General features: G+C 37.0%; 1 protein-coding gene across 1 annotated transcript; it reads left to right on the top strand.

Moving 5' to 3' along the window:
- Nucleotides 1-1,811: 1,811 nt before the first annotated feature.
- On the top strand, nt 1,812-15,473 carry LOC132558645 (solute carrier family 23 member 1-like). Its single transcript, XM_060223241.1, has 12 exons — nt 1,812-1,919; nt 6,818-7,033; nt 7,348-7,505; nt 10,381-10,481; nt 10,613-10,692; nt 11,165-11,346; nt 12,094-12,214; nt 12,776-12,932; nt 13,243-13,496; nt 13,973-14,246; nt 14,696-14,791; nt 15,208-15,473. Exons 1-12 carry the CDS (start codon nt 1,812-1,814, stop codon nt 15,471-15,473), a joined length of 2,013 nt encoding a protein of 670 aa, XP_060079224.1.
- Nucleotides 15,474-23,264: the final 7,791 nt, after the last annotated feature.

The raw sequence follows: 23,264 nt of genomic DNA, 5'->3' as shown, positions 1-23,264 counted from the left end.
ATATCAGTGCGCAAACATGCTGACTGTGATGGGGAGTCAGTTAATCGTCACTACCGACTCACCATCACAAGGACGTTCCTGAATTAGGTTAAAAATCTAGAGACTGAAGAACTCGGCAGACATCTAAGATGGTGTTATCGTTATATTTCATATGAAATACCACAATTTATATAAGTGAACATGGTACCCCTGCAAATGTCGACACAAAATCATTAAAATTCAACACTACACAAACGTTCGGAGTAGTTAATGACATATATATAGAACAACAACCTTGAACTGTCGAAATAATTATCTCCTCTTAAACGCTTGCACTAGATGTTCAGTGGTGCGTATAAAGGTTGACGAGGATACGTGCTAGTGCGAAGTGTGTACGTTACTGAAAGAAGCTAACAATCCAGTAGTAGACAGAGCTACATTGATATATATCAGGGTGACTGTCATCTGAAACTATAATCACAACAAAGTAACACAGAATGCTAAGAAACACCAACAAACCATAGTTTACAAGGTGAAGGGGGAAGATGGCCGTTTCTCTAATGGACGTTGACACCAACGTTTTAAGTTAACAACGTGTGTCTGTATGATTACCTATCTTCACAAAGGTGTACGACGTCCGACCTTTGTATAGTAAATCGACACATTGATGATGATAAATTCTAGATAACATCAAAGTACCTTCTTGTACGTTCTCGTCTTCGCTTGTATCTGTTGAACTTATGATTTTTAACAATAGTATAATGACTTGACATTATTTTTAATACAAATTTTGTATTGAGCTATTTTAAGTGTATAAAGAATGATATAGGACATTATCAAGTGTAATGTCTACAGTAAAAAGTATATAAAGGTGTGTAGTTTGTATTTACTTAATGTTATCTTACTAAGTATCCATGTCCATAAATGGCGAGAAGTACACCCTACTACTGTTCCACAAGATAGTTATGCCATTTGAGAGACATAGTTAATACTAATATATATATTTTAATTTGTGTTTTATTCAGGTTTTTCAAAAAGACGCATTCACATGACAAAGATACAATATATATGCCTAGTGAAACACCTCACAGAAAACACCCATTATATCGCTCTGATGCCACACACACACCCTCACACACACCCTCACACACCCTCACACACACACCCTCACCACCTCACACACCCTCACACACACACATCCTCACACTCACACACCCACCCATCCACACACAAACACACACCCTCTCCAACAACACCCCCCCCCCCACACACACACCCATTACATACAATACATACATACATACGTATGTACATGCACACATCCATTATAATGTAATTTCACTATAGTAATCAAAAGTCACTTGCAAATACTTAATAAAAAAAGAAATGATATCATGTGTTGTGTTTTCTTGAAAGAAGAAAGAGGGAAGAAGATATAATTTCATTTTAATAAAAAAAACTATCATGTATCGAAAACGTTTGCAAGTATACAGATACGTTACAGACCAATGTGACGTATTTTCAAAGTATGGAAAACAGCAGATGATAAAGCGGAAGACATATTTAGCTGTGTTGTCCATGGTTCTTAACTTTCTCAGCCCTGTTTCACCAGTGAAATCTGTTTCCCTCCGTGTTCCTGACAATCCCGATATATAAGTCTGACTGGATCTGGTTCAAAGGCTGAATAATTGTTTTGAAATAGTGCAGATAGTTGAAAGCTATTTTACATACAGGGCACGCCACACCACACCACCTCAGTCATCAACGGATTTTAACACAAAATTCGGGACTTTAAAAGCTTTGTAGCGTTACGGTAGACTACAGTGTACACTATGGCGACTGATGGTAGCGTTGTACCTTTGTCCATTAAGAAGCGATTTTCACACACCGAGGGAAACACCAATGCTGCATTTGAAAATTCTGAAAGTTCTCAACAAGTGGTAAGCTGGTCACCAACGCGTTATTTTATATATAATATATTTGCATGCGACATGCCAAGCTCTGTCTCTGATCGTAATACTTTGTATTATTTATATATCCCTGGGCTATATAGGATGATTTATGAAAGGTGTCACATCTGGATGAAGAAATAACTCCCTACATATATCAGTTTCTATCATATTCTGTGACAATCCACGTTGTCTCTATATTCCTTACGGGTTTCCTCGGATCATTTTCTCTCTCGACGTTTCCCTGTATATATATCGTATATTTATCTGTTTCCTGAATTGACGTCAGCATTAATCTCCTTTAGGGTTGAAGTTTTGTATCATTGATTTTTGTGTCTTTATATAATGTCAACAACACTGGGAGCAACAGGAATGATACCCACAGGTTTAAAACTGTAGTGCGAAGATTCGGCCTTTTATTTAACGCATATATGCGAAAATCAATTTCTAACGTAAAAATACAAAACGAGAAGATTCTTAAAAACCTCCGACAATACCAGAATCGGTATTCTGTATTCCGTGTACAGCCATATCTTTCTGTAGTGTTTGTCCGGATCGGTAGGTGTCAGTATTGTTAAACATTTCTATCTATTTTAAATCTACTTTCCTTTGTATCTACAGTCCACTCAGTGATAGTTCGTTTCATCTTGTATTGCTCTGAGGGTTTTTGTTCACACGTTCATTTACAAACCTGATCAGGACAATACCAATTGTGATGATAAGCGAGCCCTCAATCATCCTTCAGATAAAGTACAACAGAGAAGACAGCAATCCATATAAACCGCCTCCGGACGAATTAGAACTCGAGGTTTACACTGGAGTAAGATACACCATTAAACAATTTTAGACAATCACATTTGAGGGTTAACGTGATATATATTCTAAACTAACTAAATGTTATAACTGGAGGTAATGATGGCAAACCAATAATCCTCTCCAGTACCAAAACCTAGTGACTGGAAACAGCCAATGTAATTTCTTCCGCACATGTTCGTTCACGAGGTTGATTAAGCTTTTTCAGTGTCTGTTACAAGATGTCCCCTCTTCTCGATTCATAATTTTCCAACGACAGTTTTGAATAAAATTATTCGATGCGCAGTGTTGACACGGTGAAACGCTTGCTGTAATATAACATATCTGGCAATTTTTATTTCAAAATACAATTGTGGGTCACATAACGTTACACGATGTGCGATGTGCCCACAACGTTACACGATGTGCGATGTGCCCTCAACGTTACACGATGTGCGGACGTTTTATTTTGTGCGTGGCGCGTTACCATAACTGTATCAACGTCGATAAAATTGCTATTAACAGGACGAATCTAAAATCATCCCCGCCTTCCGGCGGAAGTAAACTAACCATAAGTGACATCTGCTAAAAGTTCTCTTACTATCTTATTATAATTGATTGTTTTGATTGATTAAAGTAATGGATAAAATTGCTTAACGCAACCACCATTATACATTATACACTTCGTAGTTAGTAAAACTACACAAGACCAGGTGATTTTGTCTTTTATCATCGTTGTGCCACGACTGTGGATTAAAGCTTTAGAACACACAGCAAGGTGTTGTTGATATCACAGACAGAAGATATTCTATGTAAAAAAATTCAGTTCTGTTCCAGCGCACTTTGTGACCACATTAAGCATGACATGCATACCAATTACAAATGTAAAAGTCCTGTATTCACACCTTGTGAAGACAATTCCAATACAGTGTATGTTGTTGATGTTTTCTCTGTGGATGTCTATGTAAGTTATATGTGACATTTATCAGTAGAGCCGTGTTATAGATACGAACGCCATACTGAAACCAGTAATACAAGTTACGACCTAAACAATGCGCCTGTTAGGTACGATATAACAACGTCAATCCCCCTCGCTTTCATACAATGTATTTAAAACTAATCAGGTTGTACAATATTCTAATGACCACAAAAAACCACTAATCTGATTGTCCTACTATCAAGTCACTTTTAATCTGGTTACCCCACTCTACAGCCACCACTAATCTGGTTACCCCACTCTACAGCCACCACTGATCTGGTTACCCCACTCTACAGCCAACACTGATCTGGTTACCCCACTCTACAGCCACCACTAATCTGGTTAACCCACTCCATAGCCACCATTAATCTGATTGTCCTACTATCATGTCTCTTCTAATCTGGTTACCCCATTCTACAGCCACCACTAATCTGGTTACCCCACTCTACAGCCACCACTTATCTGGTTACCCCACTCTACAGCCACCACTAATCTGGTTACCCCACTCTACAGCCACCACTAATCTGGTTACCCCACTCTACAGCCACCACTAATCTGGTTACCCCACTCTACAGCCACCACTAATCCGATTGTCCTATTATCATGTCTCTTCTAATCTGGTTACCCCATTCTACAGCCACCACTTATCTGGTTACCCCACTCTACAGCTACCACTCATCTGGTTACCCCACTCTACAGCCACCACTTATCTGGTTACCCCACTCTACAGCCACCACTAATCTGGTTACCCGACTCAACAGCCACCACTAATCTGGTTACCCCACTCTACAGCCACCACTAATCTGATTACCCCAATCTACAGCCACCACTAATCTGGTTACCCCACTCTACAGCCACCACTAATCTGGTTACCCCACTCTACAGCCACCACTAATCTGGTTACCCCGCTCTACAGCCACCACTAATCTGGTTACCCCACTCTATAGCCACCACTAATCTGGTTACCCCACTCTACAGCCACCACTAATCTGGTTACCCGACTCAACAGCCACCACTAATCTGGTTACCCCACTCTACAGCCACCACTAATCTGGTTACCCCACTCTATAGCCACCACTGATCTGGTTACCCCACTCTACAGCCACCACTAATCTGGTTACCCCACTCTACAGCCACCACTGATCTGGTTACCCCACTCTACAGCCACCACTGATCTGGTTACCCCACTCTACAGCCACCACTAATCTGGTTACCCGACTCTACAGCCACCACTTATCTGGTTACCCCACTCTACAGCCACCACTAATCTGGTTACCCCACTCTACAGCCACCACTAATCCGATTGTCCTACTATCATGTCTCTTCTAATCTGGTTACCCCATTCTACAGCCACCACTTATATGGTTACCCCACTCTACAGCCACCACTCATCTGGTTACCCCACTCTACAGCCACCACTAATCTGACTAAGTATGGAGCCAAACCATCACTAATCTGGTTGTCTTATTAGCAAGTCAACATTCAACATAGATTTCTTTATCTGAGATTTGTTTTGACTACAACAGTTCCTCACCAATCTCAACGACTCAGTAGACATCTACAGATAAGAGACACACATCACTTAAAAGTTATGACATGGCCATCCATCTTAAAAGATGTCAGTGTGACCAACAAAATTTACCGAGTCGAGGAAATGATATTAAACAGTTCTATAACTGCGGTTAAGCGTGGAAAACTGATATTATCGTCAGCCAAATATAATTACATTTACATACTACTACATTATAGTGTATATCTAAAGATCGACAAATACAAAACACATTAACACACTAGTTTTTACCAAGCAGTAGGAATGTATGGAAGTATGAGAACATACTTTTTAGCATGGTCTGGTCTGGTCTCATTGGTCTGGTCATAGAGTAATATCATCATTTATCTAGTTGTTTTACTTTTCAGTCAACACTAACCTGGTTGTCTCACTATCAAGCACCAGTAATCTAGTTACTCCACTCTACAGCCACCACTAATCTGATTGTCCTACTATTTCAATCCTAATCTAGTTACCCCACTCTACAGTCAACACTAACCTGGTTGTCTCACTATCAAACACCACTTATCTAGTTACCTCACTCTACAGTCAACACTAACCTAGTTGTCTCACTATCAAGCACCAGTAATCTAGTTACCCCACTCTACAGCCACCACTAATCTGATTGTCCTACTATTTCACTCCTCATCTAGTTACCCCACTCTACAGTCAACACTAACCTGGTTGTCTCACTTTCAAACACCACTAATCTAGTTACCCCACTCTACAGTCAACACTAACCTGGTTGTCTCACTATCAAGCACCAGTAATCTAGTTACCCCACTCTACAGTCACCACTAACCTGGTTGTCTCACGAGCCATGAGTTTCATTACATGTTTTCAAGTGAAACACAGAAAAATATCTTATGGATGAAAGTGCTATATTTCTCTGAAAAATAACATATTTGTTTTTTTTAACAAATTGAACGAACACCTTTGCCGACTAACACCGCTGTAAAGAGAGAACACAAATCATCTCGTAAAACTGACAAATCAGAAAGTCAGAAATCTGAAGAGTTTGTTTACTAGCAGCCTGACCTTCATTTTCATGGTAAACCCAATCCCCAGCCAAACGTCTTGAAAGTAGAATTAACCATTTCAAGAGGATTCGTGTCCTCAACATGGACAGCTTTAGACTGCCGCCATATTGTCAGCCACATAGTAACTTCTCACAGCTTAAACTCTCAGAATGTTTAGCAACAAATTTTGTCTGTAGTGACATAGTTTTACATTGAAATCTATTTTTGTGTTTACATATTTTTAATTATTTAAAAATCGAACAATATTTTGTAGTTATCATGAGTAGTGTCCGCTATAAACATAGTCAGCTTTGTCCTTTCTGCCCTAAATATGCCAGTAAATGGACTGTTTTGTTTGTGAAAATGTACTACATGTACATAGAATAAGTGAATTTCACTCGTTTGTCAAACATTATTTGTATCTTTCACTCGTGTTGCGCACTCGTGAAAAATACTTAAATATTAGACACTCTTGTGAAATATATTTGTTATTTCTGAAGGCACTATAAAATATTCTCTATATATTCACAATGATGATGTATCGTTTTAGTATCCTAATTTGGAAACAAACAATGTCGAGAAACGAAAGTTATCGTTTGAATCCGGTACTAAACCTGGTGATGATGACAATGGCGATGACGTTCTTCCGGCTATCACTATCACAGATGTAAATGACGTCACGACGGATGAAGAGAAAGATGGCGGGCTCATTTACAAAATCAGTGACCCCGTACCAATTCATCTCACCGTTCTCTTTGCGTTACAGGTAATGCAGCGTTTATGATCGTTCAAAGAGTTTGAAGATGAATTGATGGAATTAGACTAAAATAACTTCTAGAATTTGTCTTACTGATAAGTTATCAGTAAGTTTTAATACCCTCTGCCACCTAGAAAAGCTAACACAGGCTGAAGAAATCGGTACAAACAGGCAAGCAATTCGTACGGAGAAATTATTGAATATTTTTGCAATCCAACGACACACCATCCAGACATTTGCTCCTAAAATAAGCCCTCCTCCTCTTAGATTTTGGACATAGTCCATTCATTTAATTCAGTGTGTCGTTTACATATTTTCTGCAGCAAGCCCTGTTGTCCCTGTCCACGTCACTGGCTGTGTCTCTGTTAGTGGCCCAGGTTGTGTGTGCCGAGGACAATGAAGACTTCAAGGCCAGACTTCTTAGTTCAACCTTGTTTATGAACGGCATCACAACCCTCCTAATGGTCACGTTGGGAATAAGGTAAAGTAGAGACATCATAATACTTTCTATTGTCACATTTAGAATAAGGTAAAGTAGAGACATCATAATACTTTCTATTGTCACATTGAGAATAAGGTAAAGAGGAAACATCATAATACTTTCTATTGTCACTTTGGAAATAGTTAAATCAGAGCCTTTCTTGTGGTCACATTGAGATTAAGGTAGAGGAATTGCGTCACAGCCCTTCTTGCGCAATCTCTCTCAGAGTGCATTGTGTTATCCTAATAACACCTCTGTGACGGCTCCCGCCATTTCAAGATTCTTGATAAACGGATTTGTGTGAAATAATAAAGCATTTCATTACTTTTCTGTTTTGTAATTTGTATAATTATTTTAAAAATAAATATTTGTTCATCTGGAAAACGACCTCATTAGATTATATGGTTATAAACGTTATGGATTATATCGCGGAAGAATAACTTTGAACAGTCAGTCATCAAACGTCATGTTTACATTTTGTACTTTCACTTTTCAATACCGACGTGTTCTTAAGATACCTGTTCATATACACTGATATCAGTGATAGCTGACAGTAAATTGGCCACAATGCTGATCGATGACATACAAAACAGTCTACAGCTGTGTCTTACTTTGGTGCAGTTAGGGATGCCGCCATAGTTCTGCACGACCTTCAACTTTGACCCTGACCACAAGGTCAACTATTGGTAGTCCGTGGGCTGTTTACAGAGGTGTATTGTGACTGTTTTAACGAACAACAAATCTGGTAGCGATGACCTCTTACGGTCACAAAGGGACTAAGGTACAAATGAATGGCGTTACGGTCGTTCTCGTGGTCTTCTAGGGAATAAGGTAAAGTAATGGCATTACAGCCCTTCTTATGATCATACTGGGAATAAGGTAAAGTAATGGCTCCACAGCCCTTCTTATGGTCATACTGGGAATAAGGTAAAGTAATGGCATTACAGCCCTTCTTATGATCATACTGGGAATAAGGTAAAGTAATGGCTCCACAGCCCTTCTTATGCAGATTTACCATTCCTGAACAGTCACAATACACCGCTGAAAACGGCACACGGACTACCAATAGTCTGTCGTCGGGACAAATATGCGGCATCCCTGACAACACCAACAAAAGAAACACCTCAAGACTATTCGAGCAGCATTAACAATGATATTGGTGCTTTCGGAGAGGAAATCTGTTGTCAGTACAGTGGCCAAATCACCATGAATGATCGCTGATATCACAGTATATGAACATGTATCTGGAGATCTTATAGTAGTGAAAGTGCAAAATGTAAACATGACGGTTGTTAACTGTTTAGAAAAATCACTCCCAAGATTCTTCGTCTCGCATGACGCAAAACCACGTGTTGTGAGATTGTCTAGAATTTATCAATCCTAGAATAGTAAATCTACCTCGACATGTAAACAACAAAAGTTGGAGAAACAAAACGGTTGTTGTCTAGTAACGGGAAATTCAATAAGGATAATCGATATCGTCATTGCTGTCATACTGATTCGTGGAAATTTATCTACCTCGTGGAAATTTATCTACCTCGTGGAAATCAGTACTTAGTGGAAATCTGTACTTCGTGGAAATCAGTACTTAGTGGAAATCTGTACTTAGTGGAAATCAGTTCTTAGTGGAAATCTGTACTTCGTGGAAATCAGTACTTCGTGGAAATCTGTACTTAGTGGAAATCAGTACTTAGTGGAAATCTGTACTTAGTGGAAATCAGTTCTTAGTGGAAATCAGTACTTAGTGGAAATCTGTACTTAGTGGAAATCAGTACTTAGTAGAAATCTGTACTTAGTGGAAATCAGTACTTAGTGGAAATCTGTACTTCGTGGAAATCAGTTCTTAGTGGAAATCAGTACTTAGTAGAAATCTGTACTTAGTGGAAATCAGTTCTTAGTGGAAATCAGTACTTAGTGGAAATCTGTACTTCGTGGAAATCAGTTCTTAGTGGAAATCAGTACTTAGTAGAAATCTGTACTTAGTGGAAATCAGTTCTTAGTGGAAATCAGTTCTTAGTGGAAATCAGTACTTAGTGGAAATCTGTACTTAGTGGAAATCTGTACTTAGTGGAAATCAGTTCTTAGTGGAAATCTGTACTTAGTGGAAATCTGGAAATCTGTACTTAGTGGAAATCAGTACTTAGTAGAAATCTGTACTTAGTGGAAATCAGTTCTTAGTGGAAATCAGTACTTAGTGGAAATCTGTACTTCGTTGAAATCTGTACTTAGTGGAAATCTGTACTTAGTGGAAATCAGTTCTTAGTGGAAATCTGTACTTAGTGGAAATCAGTTCTTAGTGGAAATCTGTACTTAGTGGAAATCTGTACTTAGTGGAAATCAGTTCTTAGTGGAAATCTGTACTTAGTGGAAATCTGTACTTAGTGGAAATCAGCACTTAGTGGAAATCTGTACTTAGTGGAAATCAGTACTTAGTGGAAATCTGTACTTCGTGGAAATCTGTACTTAGTGGAAATCTGTACTTAGTGGAAATCAGTACTTAGTGGAAATCTGTACTTCGTGGAAATCTGTACTTAGTGGAAATCAGTACTTAGTGGAAATCAGTACTTAGTGGAAATCTGTACTTCGTGGAAATCTGTACTTAGTGGAAATCTGTACTTTCTTTTGTTATATTATCACGTCAGTTTATTTGGTTGCCTTTAAAACTGCTTTTGTGTCTTCTAGACTGTTGCGGCCTTCAGTTTCAATTTGGCGTATTTTGGATATCCAAACCTTTTCCTTTAACGTCTATTTCTGTGTGGCTTTGTGCCGATTCTGGTATTCCATACACATACATTCCTTTTAATTCTATTGCCTTATGCATTGATGTACTTTCAGTAGAGATGTGTTTCGTTAATTGTCACAAATGCATTTACAGATTACCGCTGTACCAGGGAGCAACACCGGATTATGTGGCGCCCTTACTGGCCATGGCAGATATAGACAAAGACAGGTGTAACAACACACAGCCTTTCACAGGTAACAGTACTGGTAGAATTTTACAAAGATATCACATATCTGAAAGCAGTTTACGGGCTACCTGGTGATTCCTATCTTGAACTGACAATTAAACTCTACAAACATCCATTAAGACTGAGGTTCCATTTCAGTTTTCAACAACATCACTAACATGACAGAGACGGTGTTCCCTGAAGGTACCGAGGAAACCATTCTACAGGCAGTCCAAGGGGTATGAATACTGTCATATACAAGTATAAAAGTACCATATGGTACCTTCTATTTTATCACTGCCAGCATTTAGCATTAACAGTGGAAATGAGAACGTGAGGACACAATTATTCCGACAAGTCTCAATAATTCAAAATTCACTCTTAAACAAAAGCAAAGAAAGATGATTTTTTACGGATTTTCCGACCTTCGATAGACAGCTGTTCTTTTCCATGTTAAAATGAAGAAACAACTCACAGTACACTGTATGGTAATTCAAACACTTTATTTAAAAGGACAAAAATGGATTTCTTGAAAGTATGCCTCATACAATATGTATCCAGGTTTTTGCATAATTCGAAATCAGTCTTAATGCAGGGAAAGTAATTGATAATGTATCAGTTTTATGCTTGTTATTAAGATGAAATACACATATAAAATAAATGAATAAATAAATGGAGTTTATAGCTAATTACATTTTTTGTACATTTTAGTTACAAGGCAGCCTATTGGCTGCTGGTGCCATACACTTCCTGATAGGAGCCACGGGATTGGTTGGAGTGCTGCTGAGATTTATCGGACCTATCACCATTGTTCCGACCATCCTCTTGATCGGTATTTACATGGTCAAGTCCATCACAAAGTTCGCGCAGTTCCACTGGGGCATTTCTTTGATGTAAGGCGAAAACAGCAGTCGTATACATGTTATATACATCACAAGGCGAAAACAGGAGTCGTATACATGTTATTTACATCGCAAGGCGAAAACGGCAGTCGTATACATGTTATATACATCGCAAGGCGAAAACGGCAGTCGTATACATGTTATATACATCACAAGGCGAAAACGGCAGTCGTATACATGTTATATACATCACAAGGCGAAAACGGCAGTCGTATACATCACAAGGCGAAAACGGCAGTCGTATACATGTTATATACATCACAAGGCGAAAACGGCAGTCGTATACATGTTATATACATCACAAGGCGAAAACGGCAGTCGTATACATGTTATATACATCACAAGGCGAAAACGGCAGTCGTATACATGTTATATACATACATCGTATACATGTTATTTACATCAAAAGGCGAAAACGGCAGTCGTATACATGTTATATACATCACAAAGTTCACGCAGTTCCACTGGGGCAATTCCTTTATGTAAGGCGCAAACTGCAGTCGTATACATGTTATATACATCACAAAGTTCACGCAGTTCCACTGGGGCATTTCTTTGATGTAAGGCGCAAACAGCAGTCGTATACATGTAGCAGTTGCTGTGAGGTTATAATGAATTATCACTGATGTTAATTAGATCAAATATAGCTAATGTGATTGCAGAGAAACTATGATAGAAAAACATAGAAACAGTTACCAGATGTGGAATTATGACGCTGCACAATAAATTACATTTCAGGACATGTGCCATTGCTATTATACTGTCGTTATACCTCGCAAAGAGAGAGATGCCGATACCTGTGTACACAAGGAAAAAACGATGTCACGTGATCCGTTATCCTCTACATCAAGTGTTCGCTGTAAGTAACGTGTGAAGTAGGTAGGTGTAGGTGTCTCTATGGAGAACCAAAGTGAGAAACCGTGCCAAAATATAGTTTTGGTATGTATGAATGTGTAACTTGATTATTTGAAATTGAAGTTTCAGTTTCAGTTTTCGATCATATTTTGTGATAAGGAAAGACAGTAAGAATCCAACCTAGATGCAATACTGTATATCTTGTCCTATCTTCGCGAGAGTGAAATATCTTGTAACTTTCTTCTCCGGTACCAAGATATCTGTATAACCAAAGCATTCAACTCCATATCAGCATATAACTTACAAAGTAAATTATTAAATAAAATCTAGTAAAACTGTAGGTATAATTCGACGTAATCAAATCAAAGTTGGGAGCCGGTCACATCACAGTATCGTTTGTGGTATGTTCAAAAAAAGGGAGGTAATTCTAACAGATAAATAGTACTTGCATATATTTAGGTATCCAGTGCTTCATTTATGCAAGTTAGCAAATTTTACGCCTTTTTTTGTTTGTTTGTTTGTTTTTTTTTAAGTTTGTGTTTTTACTATTTATGTATATATACAGATACTGATCGCTCTATTGGCTGGGTGGCTTCTTTGTGGTATACTAACGGCGGCCGGGGCGTTCAGTACAGCCAGGGACAGTCAGGACTATTATTCTAGGACAGATGCAAGAATTGACGTCATCAATCGCGCCAGTTGGTTTTACTTTCCCTATCCTGGTAAGGCTAAAAGTACCCGTCGGGTACAGAGTGGTTTCCATTACTCTCTCCTAATACACAATGATAACATGATTTATGTCATTTACCATACAGAAAGTAGGAGAAATACCACGCAGGAAAGGCAGATACGTTTGAGAAACCAGATACTACGGAACGCTTTTATTCTTGTCATCACATTTGGTTTCCCTCCTGTAACACGGAAAATGTACAGTTTCCCCAGTTCATGTTTGCCTTCAGAAAATCATAGCTTTGGACGTTTGTATAATACACAAGACATAGTTTTATACTTTACACAAGCCTTCTCTTTTAGGTCAGTTTGGGAAAATAAGCTTCAGCATATCAGCGTTTGTTGGTTTCCTCGTGGCAACGATTGTTTCCATATTGGATTCAATAGGTGACTACTACGCATGCGCTGCCACTTGCAATGTTCCACCACCTCCTGCTCAAGGTGTTAATCGCGGTATCGCCATTGAAGGATTGTGTAGCGCCCTTTCAGGAGCAGTTGGGTGTGGTCACGCCACAACAACGTATGGCGGTAACATTGGAGCAATAGGTTTAACGAGGGTATGTCAATGTAATAAAGTAAAAATCAACATTAACCTCCAAGATAGGAAAGAACTGCAAAGGTGCGTCAAAACGTATCCATTAAATTCTCTTTGGTTCAAACAACGATTCTATGCCAAACGTGAACAAAACCCTGATAGTTGTGATATATGGAATTACGTTGATTACGGTTTTGAGTTCGCTAAGGATCCTTCTTTAAATGTGCAATAAGTTGAAGCTTTTGGAACAAAGGGCCGGGATTGAGCATGGAATCTGAGAATCTTTCACTCAAGTGATTTCTATGTATATCTGTAACCTTCTATCCCTTAAAGTTGGTACCGTGACCATATCCGTAGTTTTTTCCAAATGAAATTTTGTATTTGGTGTTTTACTTATTCATGTAGCCAATTCTGAAACGTTTGGGAGAACCGATCGTCAGCTTATTTAATCAGTACGTGTCTTCTCAAGCAATTTGATTGGTTAATTTTCTATTTCAGGTTGGAAGCCGATGGGTTTTCATCACTGTTGCTATCATCTATATAGTGTTTGGACTCATCGGGAAAATATCCGCTGTTTTTATCACCATACCGTATCCTGTATTAGGAGGCGTTCTCATCGTTATGTTTGGTGTCTTCAATGGTGTTGTCCTGTCCAATCTTAAGTCTGTAGATCTGTCGTCTACTCGGAACCTCGCGATCATCGGAACCTCTCTTCTGGTTGGCTTGATGATCCCACACTGGGTGGAAGAATACGAAAACGTCATAAACACAGGTGAAACAATTATGGCCTGAATGTTGTCACAAATAAAATGTCTGGGAGATTGTACAAAAGACACACAAATGAATGGCATCGTCTGGTACAAATTTTAGAATAGATTAAGACAAACTGAATACTTTGCTTTAAATTCACATGGCGGCTGTCGTAGGCCTACTTGAATCACACGATGTAAAGTTACCGAAACATCTTTATTTACCTTGTACAGTTAAAGAATTTTTATTGCAAATCTTTTTATTACTTATTTACTAGTTTGACCGCATTTCACCAGTTTTTGGCTTTTTACACAATACAATTATGTCATGGCTATTATCTCACTACCGTCGACAATGATATATGTGAATAGGAATTCTGTCTAGTCGAGTAAGCTATTATTTAGGCTTATATTACAATTGTCCTAAGAAATCATATCATCGTTTTACTTTCACAATATATATGTTGTTCAGGTAATAAAGAAGCAGATGACGTCATCACGATGTTGCTAGGCAACCCAAACCTCGCTGGTGGTGTCCTCGCTTGTTTCCTTGACAACACAATTCCAGGTATTTCCTCACGGCTTCATCAATCATTGATACTTAAACAATAATATCATGATGAATAAAGCAATGATGTCGCCAACATCCATTCGTCCTCATTCCTCATTAGCAGGTTTCAGAAGGATGCGTGTTTACAACAGTATATAGCCTTAGTATTGAACATTGTTTCATATTTTAGGTATTGGCAACGTAACGGAAGCCAGCGTGATTTCCTTGTGGTTTAAGCAAATATTTGGATCAAAATGTGTCTAAACCGTCTGTATATTTGATAGGTTTAAGGTGTCGACATGAAAGCATCGATGACTTTATTCTCTTCTTTTATAACTACATCATTAAACCAAAATTTCTTTTTAATTGGTATTTTTATTGCGAATTAAACCATACGTAATCGAATACCATCTAATGTTACCTTTCTTCATTAGGCTCCAGAGAAGAGCGAGGAATCGCGGCCTGGGCTACACCAGACGATACCAGTTCATCCGCCACTACTGCTTCAGACTTCAGTGAGGGATATGAAGTTTATAATCCTATTTTGTTTGATAAGTACAGCAATTCCAAAATTTTACGGTTCTTGCCTTTCATGCCGAATCCTCTTCAGGAAAATGCCAAGAAACATCGCAGTTTATCGCATGATTTCGGGAGAAGGCGAAGTTTGAGTGGTCCAGCCGTGTTGACATCCACGCGATGAGCCCGACTTACAACAATATATTCTAGAGTTACTTAATGATTGATATTCCTGTCATCTTGACTTTAAGATGTTCACGCAGAAGGGTTGAAAGACTGAAGCAGTTCAGAAGTTTTCATCGTGACTTCATGACAGTCTTGATCCGGCAGTCCTGGTCTCATGGAGGATGAAGTCTCGGCTTCATAAACATGACTTATTGGCCACACCGTCTTGGTTTCAACACTGGATACTAGGGAAGTGAAATTTGGGATTTTTCAATGACTTCAAGGTGGAATGTATTGGTTTCCACAAACTGGCGTGGAAGTTTCGAAGTTAACATGTACATTATGTCTTTATGACAAAACTGTCTTGAGTTCCACACTTTCACGAAGGAATCCGAACCTTTTCTGTCACTTCACTACAGAGCTTTACAGAATTTGTGTATGAGAGATTAGGTATGGTAAACACACTATGCTCCACATGGCATTTGGCATTTGTGTAGGAAGTTTAGAGATATTTTGTATCAAAGACAATAACAACAGGCGTGTCTTCCATTTAACCTGTATTATACAATAAGATGATCTCTAACAAAGACAATACATGTCTTTCAACTGTTCTTTACAAAAAGTATCACAAAATTCCTTTTACTCTACATATACAACAATATATTCAGCATAATTTATATACTATATAATAAAGTATACAATCGTGCCTATAAGAATGCAGCTTGCTGTATACATATATTCTACAAACCAGTTGATCTTTGCATTATCTGTTCTGCAAAATTTGTCATGTTTTTTGCAAATCCAATTTCTAAAGCAATCATGTTCTAGTAATAGTTGCAGTAAATTTCTTTTATACAATGACCATTAAAAATACTATGGTTATCATGTTGCTATGCTGTATAATGATTATACCTATGTACATATAGCGTAGTTTAAAGGGAGTAACATGCATTAGTTTGCATATTTATGATAAGGATTCGGACCTCCCCCGTTTATATTGGATTTCTAAAACTCACATGAATCCATATAAAGAACGTTTTATTGCTGGCTCGTCTAGATGGTCAACTAAGCCTTTGTCACAACTACTAACCACCCTTCTTAGTGCTGTCAAATCTGGGTTACAGTCTTATTGTGATACGGTTTACTCAAGAAGTGGAATTAATAGTAAATTCGTTCCCTTGTTATACCAGCTTTCTTCATCAACAAACGTGAACGACAGTGCAAGTTTATGATTGTGATCTATACCGAAGCATATTTCGTGTAAAATACGCCCAAATCAAAGAAGAAATATGCGAAGAACGAAATCATAAAAAAATGATCGAGTTTCTGGTCGAAAACATCTTCGTCGAGTTTGGTGGTAAGATCTTCTAACAGACATATTTAAGGAGACTAACTACTGGATGACTTGTTTTTGTTTTCATACGTGCCAGATTTTTAAAGAGCATATTAAAACAGATAAAACAGATAACAAAGACCTTGCAAAGTCGTTTTATATAACTTTCAGGTATATTGATGACGTCTTGTCTTTAACAAAAAAACAACATATTTTGCCGTAGGCTTATTGAATTTAAGTTTGGATTATGATGACGTTATCATGCTGATAGCTTCTTGTTGTTTTTCGCAATAAAAACATCCTACGTGGAGAATCAGTCCAAACGACTTTGGCTATCCGCGATTTTATATATGTCTTGTTTGCAGTCGACGCTATCTATCTGAAAAATGCTCTTATATGAAGATTGTACAAAAGACACACAGGTGAAAACACCTTTCAATACAAATTTAGAGTCTGATACAGCTGAATTTAACTGCACCACATAGCTGTTGGACTCATTAGTGAAGCTAAGGGATTAAACATTGAAACCTAGGAAACCTGGGGAAAATTAAAACTGGTCGAAAGAAATGTTAAATCTTGATTTGGAGGTGCAATAAATTTCATTACACACACACACACACACACACACACACACATACACACACACACACATCTATATCTATATATATATATATATATAATTGAAAATATCATAGGTTCACGTGCATATTCCATATTGAACCGTGCCACTATTCTAATGAATTAAAACGTATGGTTGCGGTTAACCTTTGGGACTAATTAAGTAAATGTATAGTCCACCGTAGGGATCGGGATGCAAAATACTGATTTTCGTGGGAAACGCCGTACTACAAATCTCGTGAATGGAGCTTGACACATTTATATATCCTTGGGGACATATTCATTCTCTCCATACATGTACATGTATGTTACATTAAGACAAACGCAGTAGTGACTTTTTCTTTTCCAGAATATTGTAGTAGGTATTGGGTAAGAGTTGTCATATATGAATACACGCAATGGAACTTGTAGATATCTTAATCGTAAATATGTGATTTTCGTAGTCTACATCACACAGTACATCTCAAGGAAACGACAACACTTACTGTAAGTTTATCCGAGTGTTTGCAACAAGTACTAGGAGTTTCCTTACCTTTGTGAACACGCATCACCGGTCACGAACTTTCCAATCGAGTGACGTTACCTGGTCAGTACCAAAGATAGTATATTTGAATACATGTCTCCCTACTATTTAATTTCATCCTAATTGTAGAATTGACCTACTTGAAAGTGGCTCATTGGCATAAATATAAACACTTGGACATCAATTCTATAGAGATGTAAACATCTGGCATGACACCATATCGCTGCTGGTGCCATCACCGCTGAGCTGTGATGTTTGACTGGATAATAATAAAAATATCGCGACCTTCATCGTGAGGAGATAATCATTGAAATGTCTAGGATATTATCTATAGTTGTAACATGTATGAATGACGATGTAACTTAGAGGGCAAAACACACTAACCAGTTACTGGTACAATTTTGCAGCATATAGACTGATAGGCATTTACTGATAGAGATGTTACACAATAACAAGAGATCCCGGGGATCTTGGCGCCCACTATAGTTTGATCTTTATTTGCTCGTATTGATAATAAATTTGAACATTCCTTTGCAGAAACAGTGATCATAATCTTGAGATAATCTATCTCAGGATAGCATGAGAGAGATCCATTCAGTATTTCTTAAGAAATAGCGATATCAATCTTTACTAGGCGAGATCTAAGATGGCTGCCTTTCGGCCATATTAAGAGAACTTATACATAAAATTAAAAAAAATCTGTTCAGTATTTCTCAAGAAGTGAAGAAAAGAAACTTTCGAAATCAAAATAAAAGACAGTCGCCTGTTGACCATTTTCTTTTCTGATCAGTACCAAACAGGCACAACAAAGAATCAAGAGAAACATACACATGAAATCTGAGAAAATTCTCTGCTGAGTTCGTTAGAAATAGGAAAACAAACTTTCAAAGTGAATATCCAAGATGGCCGCCTGTCAGCCATTTTCTTTTGTTTTGATCGGTCTAAAAATCAAAATGTCACAACTAGGAACAAAGGGGAACCTACATATGAAATCTGAGAAGGATCCATCCCACACTTCTCAAGAATTAGGGATAACAAAAAATGTTTACGGACAGATGAAGGGACAACGCTCCACAGACCATGGATCTGATGATGGTGGGCTAAAACCCGAAATATAGATAAATTCTTAATAGTTCACACAGAAAACAAACAATATCAATGTTGGCAATCTATTTGTTTACTGAGAGTCTACATACAACAGAACTGTCACTATTATCACATGTACAGAGATCTGCACCATTAACACACAAACAGAAGTGTGTGTACAATGTATTAGAGTGTATTATACATCACAGTGTTGACATATTGTAGTACAAAACATGAACAGTGTAAACAAATATGCCATTTATAATGAACAAGTTCATTGTACACAAATTATTGATGGTGCATAGAACATGTACAGTGTTGATATAACATACACTGTAAACAAAAATTATACAATGTACATGAATCATACAATGTATATAGAACACATACAATGTACAAAAACATACAGAACATAGATTGTGTGAAATACAATGTATACAGAACACAATTAGTGTAAACAAAACATACAAAGTATTTAGAACATGAACAGGAAACATAAATTATGCAATGTATAAAAAATATTGTACAGTGGTGTACAATAAGCATTGCACAGAGTCAATAAAGTGTACACAAAACAAATAATGTAAACAGAAAATGTACAGTGTACACAAAACAAATAATGTAAACAGAAAATGTACAGTGTACACAAAACATATACAGTGTACACAAAAATGTACAGTGTATACAAAAAATATACAGTGTACACAAAACATGAACGGTAAACACAAAACATGTTCAGTGCACACAAAACATGTACAGTGTACACAAAACATGAACAGTGTACACAAAACATGTAATGTAAACAGAATATGTAGTGTACATAAAACATACATTGTATACTGAATATGTAGTGTACAAAAAACATGCACAGTGTAAACAAAATATGTAGTGTACACAAAACGTGTACAGTGTACACAAAACATGAACAGTGTACACAAAACTTGACAGTGTACACAAAACATGTACAGTGAACACAAAACATACAATGAAGAGAGGATGTGCAGTGTACATAAAACATGTACAGTGTACACAAAACCTGCAGTGTACACAAAACCTGTACATTGTACACAAAACATACAATGAAGAGAAGATGTACAGTGTACACAAAACATGTACAGTGTACACAAAACATACAATTAAGTAAAGATGTACAGTGTACACATAACAAGTACAGTGTACACAAAACATGAACAGTGTACACAAAACATATACAGTGTACACAAAACATGTACAGTGTACACAAAACCTGCAGTGTACAGAAAACAAGTATAGTGTACACAAAACATACAATGAAGAGAAGATGTACAGTGTACACAAAACATGTACAGTGTAAACAAAACATGTACAGTGTACACATAACAAGTACAGTGTACACAAAACATGAACAGTGTACACAAAACATACAATGAAGTGAACATGTACAGTGTACACATAACAAGTAGAGTGTACACAAAACATGAACAGTGTACACAAAACATGTACAGTGTACACAAAACATATATAATGTACACATAACAAGTAGAGTGTACACAAAACATGTACAGTGTACACAAAACATGCACAGTGTACACAAAACATGAACAGTGTACACAAAACATACAGTGCACACAAAACATGTAGTGTACACAAAACATACAATGAAGAGAAGACGTAGAGTGTACATGAAATATGTACAGTGTACATAAAACATGTACAGTGTACACATAACAAGTACAGTGTACACAAAACATGCACAGTGTACTCAAAACATGCAGTGTACACAAAACATGTACAGTGTACACAAAACATGCAATGAAGAGAAGATGTACAGTGTACACAAAACAAGTACAGTGTATACAAAACATGTACAGTGTACACAAAACATGTACAGTGTACACAAAACTTACAATGAAGAGAAGATGTACAGTGTACACAAAATATGTACAGTGTACACAAAACATACATTGAAGAGAAGATGTACAGTGTACACAAAACATGTACAGTGTACACAAAACATACATTGTATACTGAATATGTAGTGTACAAAAAACATGCACAGTGTAAACAAAATATGTAATGTACACAAAATGTGTACAGTGTACACAAAACATGAACAGTGTACACAAAACTTGACAGTGTACACAAAACATGTACAGTGAACACAAAACATACAATGAAGAGAGGATGTGCAGTGTACATAAAACATGTACAGTGTACACAAAACCTGCAGTGTACACAAAACCTGTACAGTGTACACAAAACATACAATTAAGTAAAGATGTACAGTGTACACATAACAAGTACAGTGTACACAAAACATGAACAGTGTACACAAAACATACATTGAAGAGAAGATGTACAGCACACACATTACATAGAGTAAATATGTAACATGTATAATAAATGTGTACATTACATTCAGTGTATTGATATGAAGCTAATTACACAAAAATGGTAATGTGTTTATAAAACACATAGAGTGTAAACATCTGTATAGAAGTCATCCTAAAACTTATCTCTCAGAGTTACCCATACAGATCTCAGACATTGTAAAATTGTATCCTTGACCAAATATTTGATGTGAACACAGTTACAAAATATTATGAAATACACATAGGATCTTAAATTCTTTATTTCATACAATTTCATGAAATGAGTCTTAGAAGGTTTTATTTTTAAAAACCTTGGCAAAAAATTTCCTATGAAAAGAAAACATTTAACAAATTTAAGTTACATTTCATCAAAAACTCAGAAAAATTACAATTTGACAAGTTTTCAAGTAAACACGTGTGGGCCAAAATTAAAAGGAGGCAGCCATTTTTAATTCATGGTGTAATGTTGGCATCCATATCATGATATCACAATGGAGTTCTGATGGCAAAGCTAATGAAATCCACTCCAGGGTATCAAACTTTAGGGTAGTGGCATACACAAAAAAAAGATAAAATAAAGAATATGAATACTGCAAGAGGAAATATGTTGTTTTTAGTCAATATTTCTTTCCCCTGAAACAGCTAGCTTTTTAATTTAATGGAATTTAATGAAATCTGATGGACCCCATATTGTCATTTTGATCTTCAAACAGATGTCATGTGCAGCATTTAAGTCTGTTTATGCAGGTTTTTCTGAAATATCAACTAATGCAAATTATTTGAAATTAGTTCTCAATTTAAGATCTCCTCCATAAAGCAGGTGCAAAAAATATGTGTACAAATGTTAGTTGACTAAAGATGATGAAAATACAAATAATGTACAAGATTTACTTTCACAAGAATAGATATAATACAGCATACACCAACCCCTTGTTAATAAGTGACAAAGTACTGTCATAACAACAATCATTAATACAATATCGGAGGATATAACTACACGTCACTGGACAAGATTAAATCGCTGGAAAAATGGCAAAAGTTCTTCTAAAATTGTGAAGTAAAAATGCAGGAAAACCCTGCCAGTTGTACATTTCAATAAACAAGACTAGATGAAGTAAGTTACTAATTAAAGACAATTGATGAAGAAGTCTTATTTTGAGATGTCAGATATCAATTCCATGTAAGCTTTAACAGTCAGTAATCCTACTTTTTACAGATCTGCCAATTTTATCATGAATAAATACATGGAAACATAAGACAGAAGTAAAAATTCCTGTCTGTTACCTAGATCTGTAATGGTCCTATCAAACATGGAAACATAAAACAGAAGTAAAACTGCCTGTCTGTTACCTAGATCTGTAATGGTCCTATCAAACATAGAAACATAAATAGAAGTAAAACTGCCTGTCTGTTACCTAGATCTGTAATGGTCCTATCAAACATGGAAACATAAAACAGAAGTAAAACTGCCTGTCTGTTACCTAGATCTGTAATGGTCCTATCAAACATGGAAACATAAAACAGAAGTAAAACTGCCTGTCTGTTACCTAGATCTGTAATGGTCCTATCAAACATAGAAACATAAATAGAAGTAAAACTGCCTGTCTGTTACCTAGATCTGTAATGGTCCTATCAAACATGGAAACATAAAACAGAAGTAAAACTGCCTGTCTGTTACCTAGATCTGTAATGGTCCTATCAAACATGGAAACATAAAACAGAAGTAAAACTGCCTGTCTGTTACCTAGATCTGTAATGGTCCTATCAAACATGGAAACATAAAACAGAAGTAAAACTGCCTGCCTGTTACCTAGATCTGAAGGCACATAGACTAGTTCAGGTAGCTACACATACACACAGTAAAATTCTGTCTGTAAATAATGGCCAAGAGCGACATTA

The sequence above is a fragment of the Ylistrum balloti genome, unplaced genomic scaffold (assembly GCF_031769215.1).
Source record: "Ylistrum balloti isolate Yb309-2 unplaced genomic scaffold, AGI_CSIRO_Ybal_v1 Utg370806, whole genome shotgun sequence".
Lineage (NCBI taxonomy): Eukaryota > Metazoa > Mollusca > Bivalvia > Pectinida > Pectinidae > Ylistrum > Ylistrum balloti.
The sequence above is the reverse complement of the archived record's forward strand: the minus strand, read 5'-3'. Positions and strand labels throughout refer to the sequence as shown.

What these genes read in the sequence shown, in the direction of transcription:
- LOC132558645 (XM_060223241.1), top strand. Translation starts at nt 1,812, where the DNA reads ATGGCGACTGATGGTAGCGTTGTACCTTTGTCCATTAAGAAGCGATTT. An exon ending in CCGTTCTCTTTGCGTTACAG is followed by an intron (nt 7,034 to 7,347) that starts GTAATGCAGCGT and finishes TATTTTCTGCAG; the next exon opens with CAAGCCCTGTTGTCCCTGTC. An exon ending in CGAAAACGTCATAAACACAG is followed by an intron (nt 14,247 to 14,695) that starts GTGAAACAATTA and finishes TATGTTGTTCAG; the next exon opens with GTAATAAAGAAGCAGATGAC.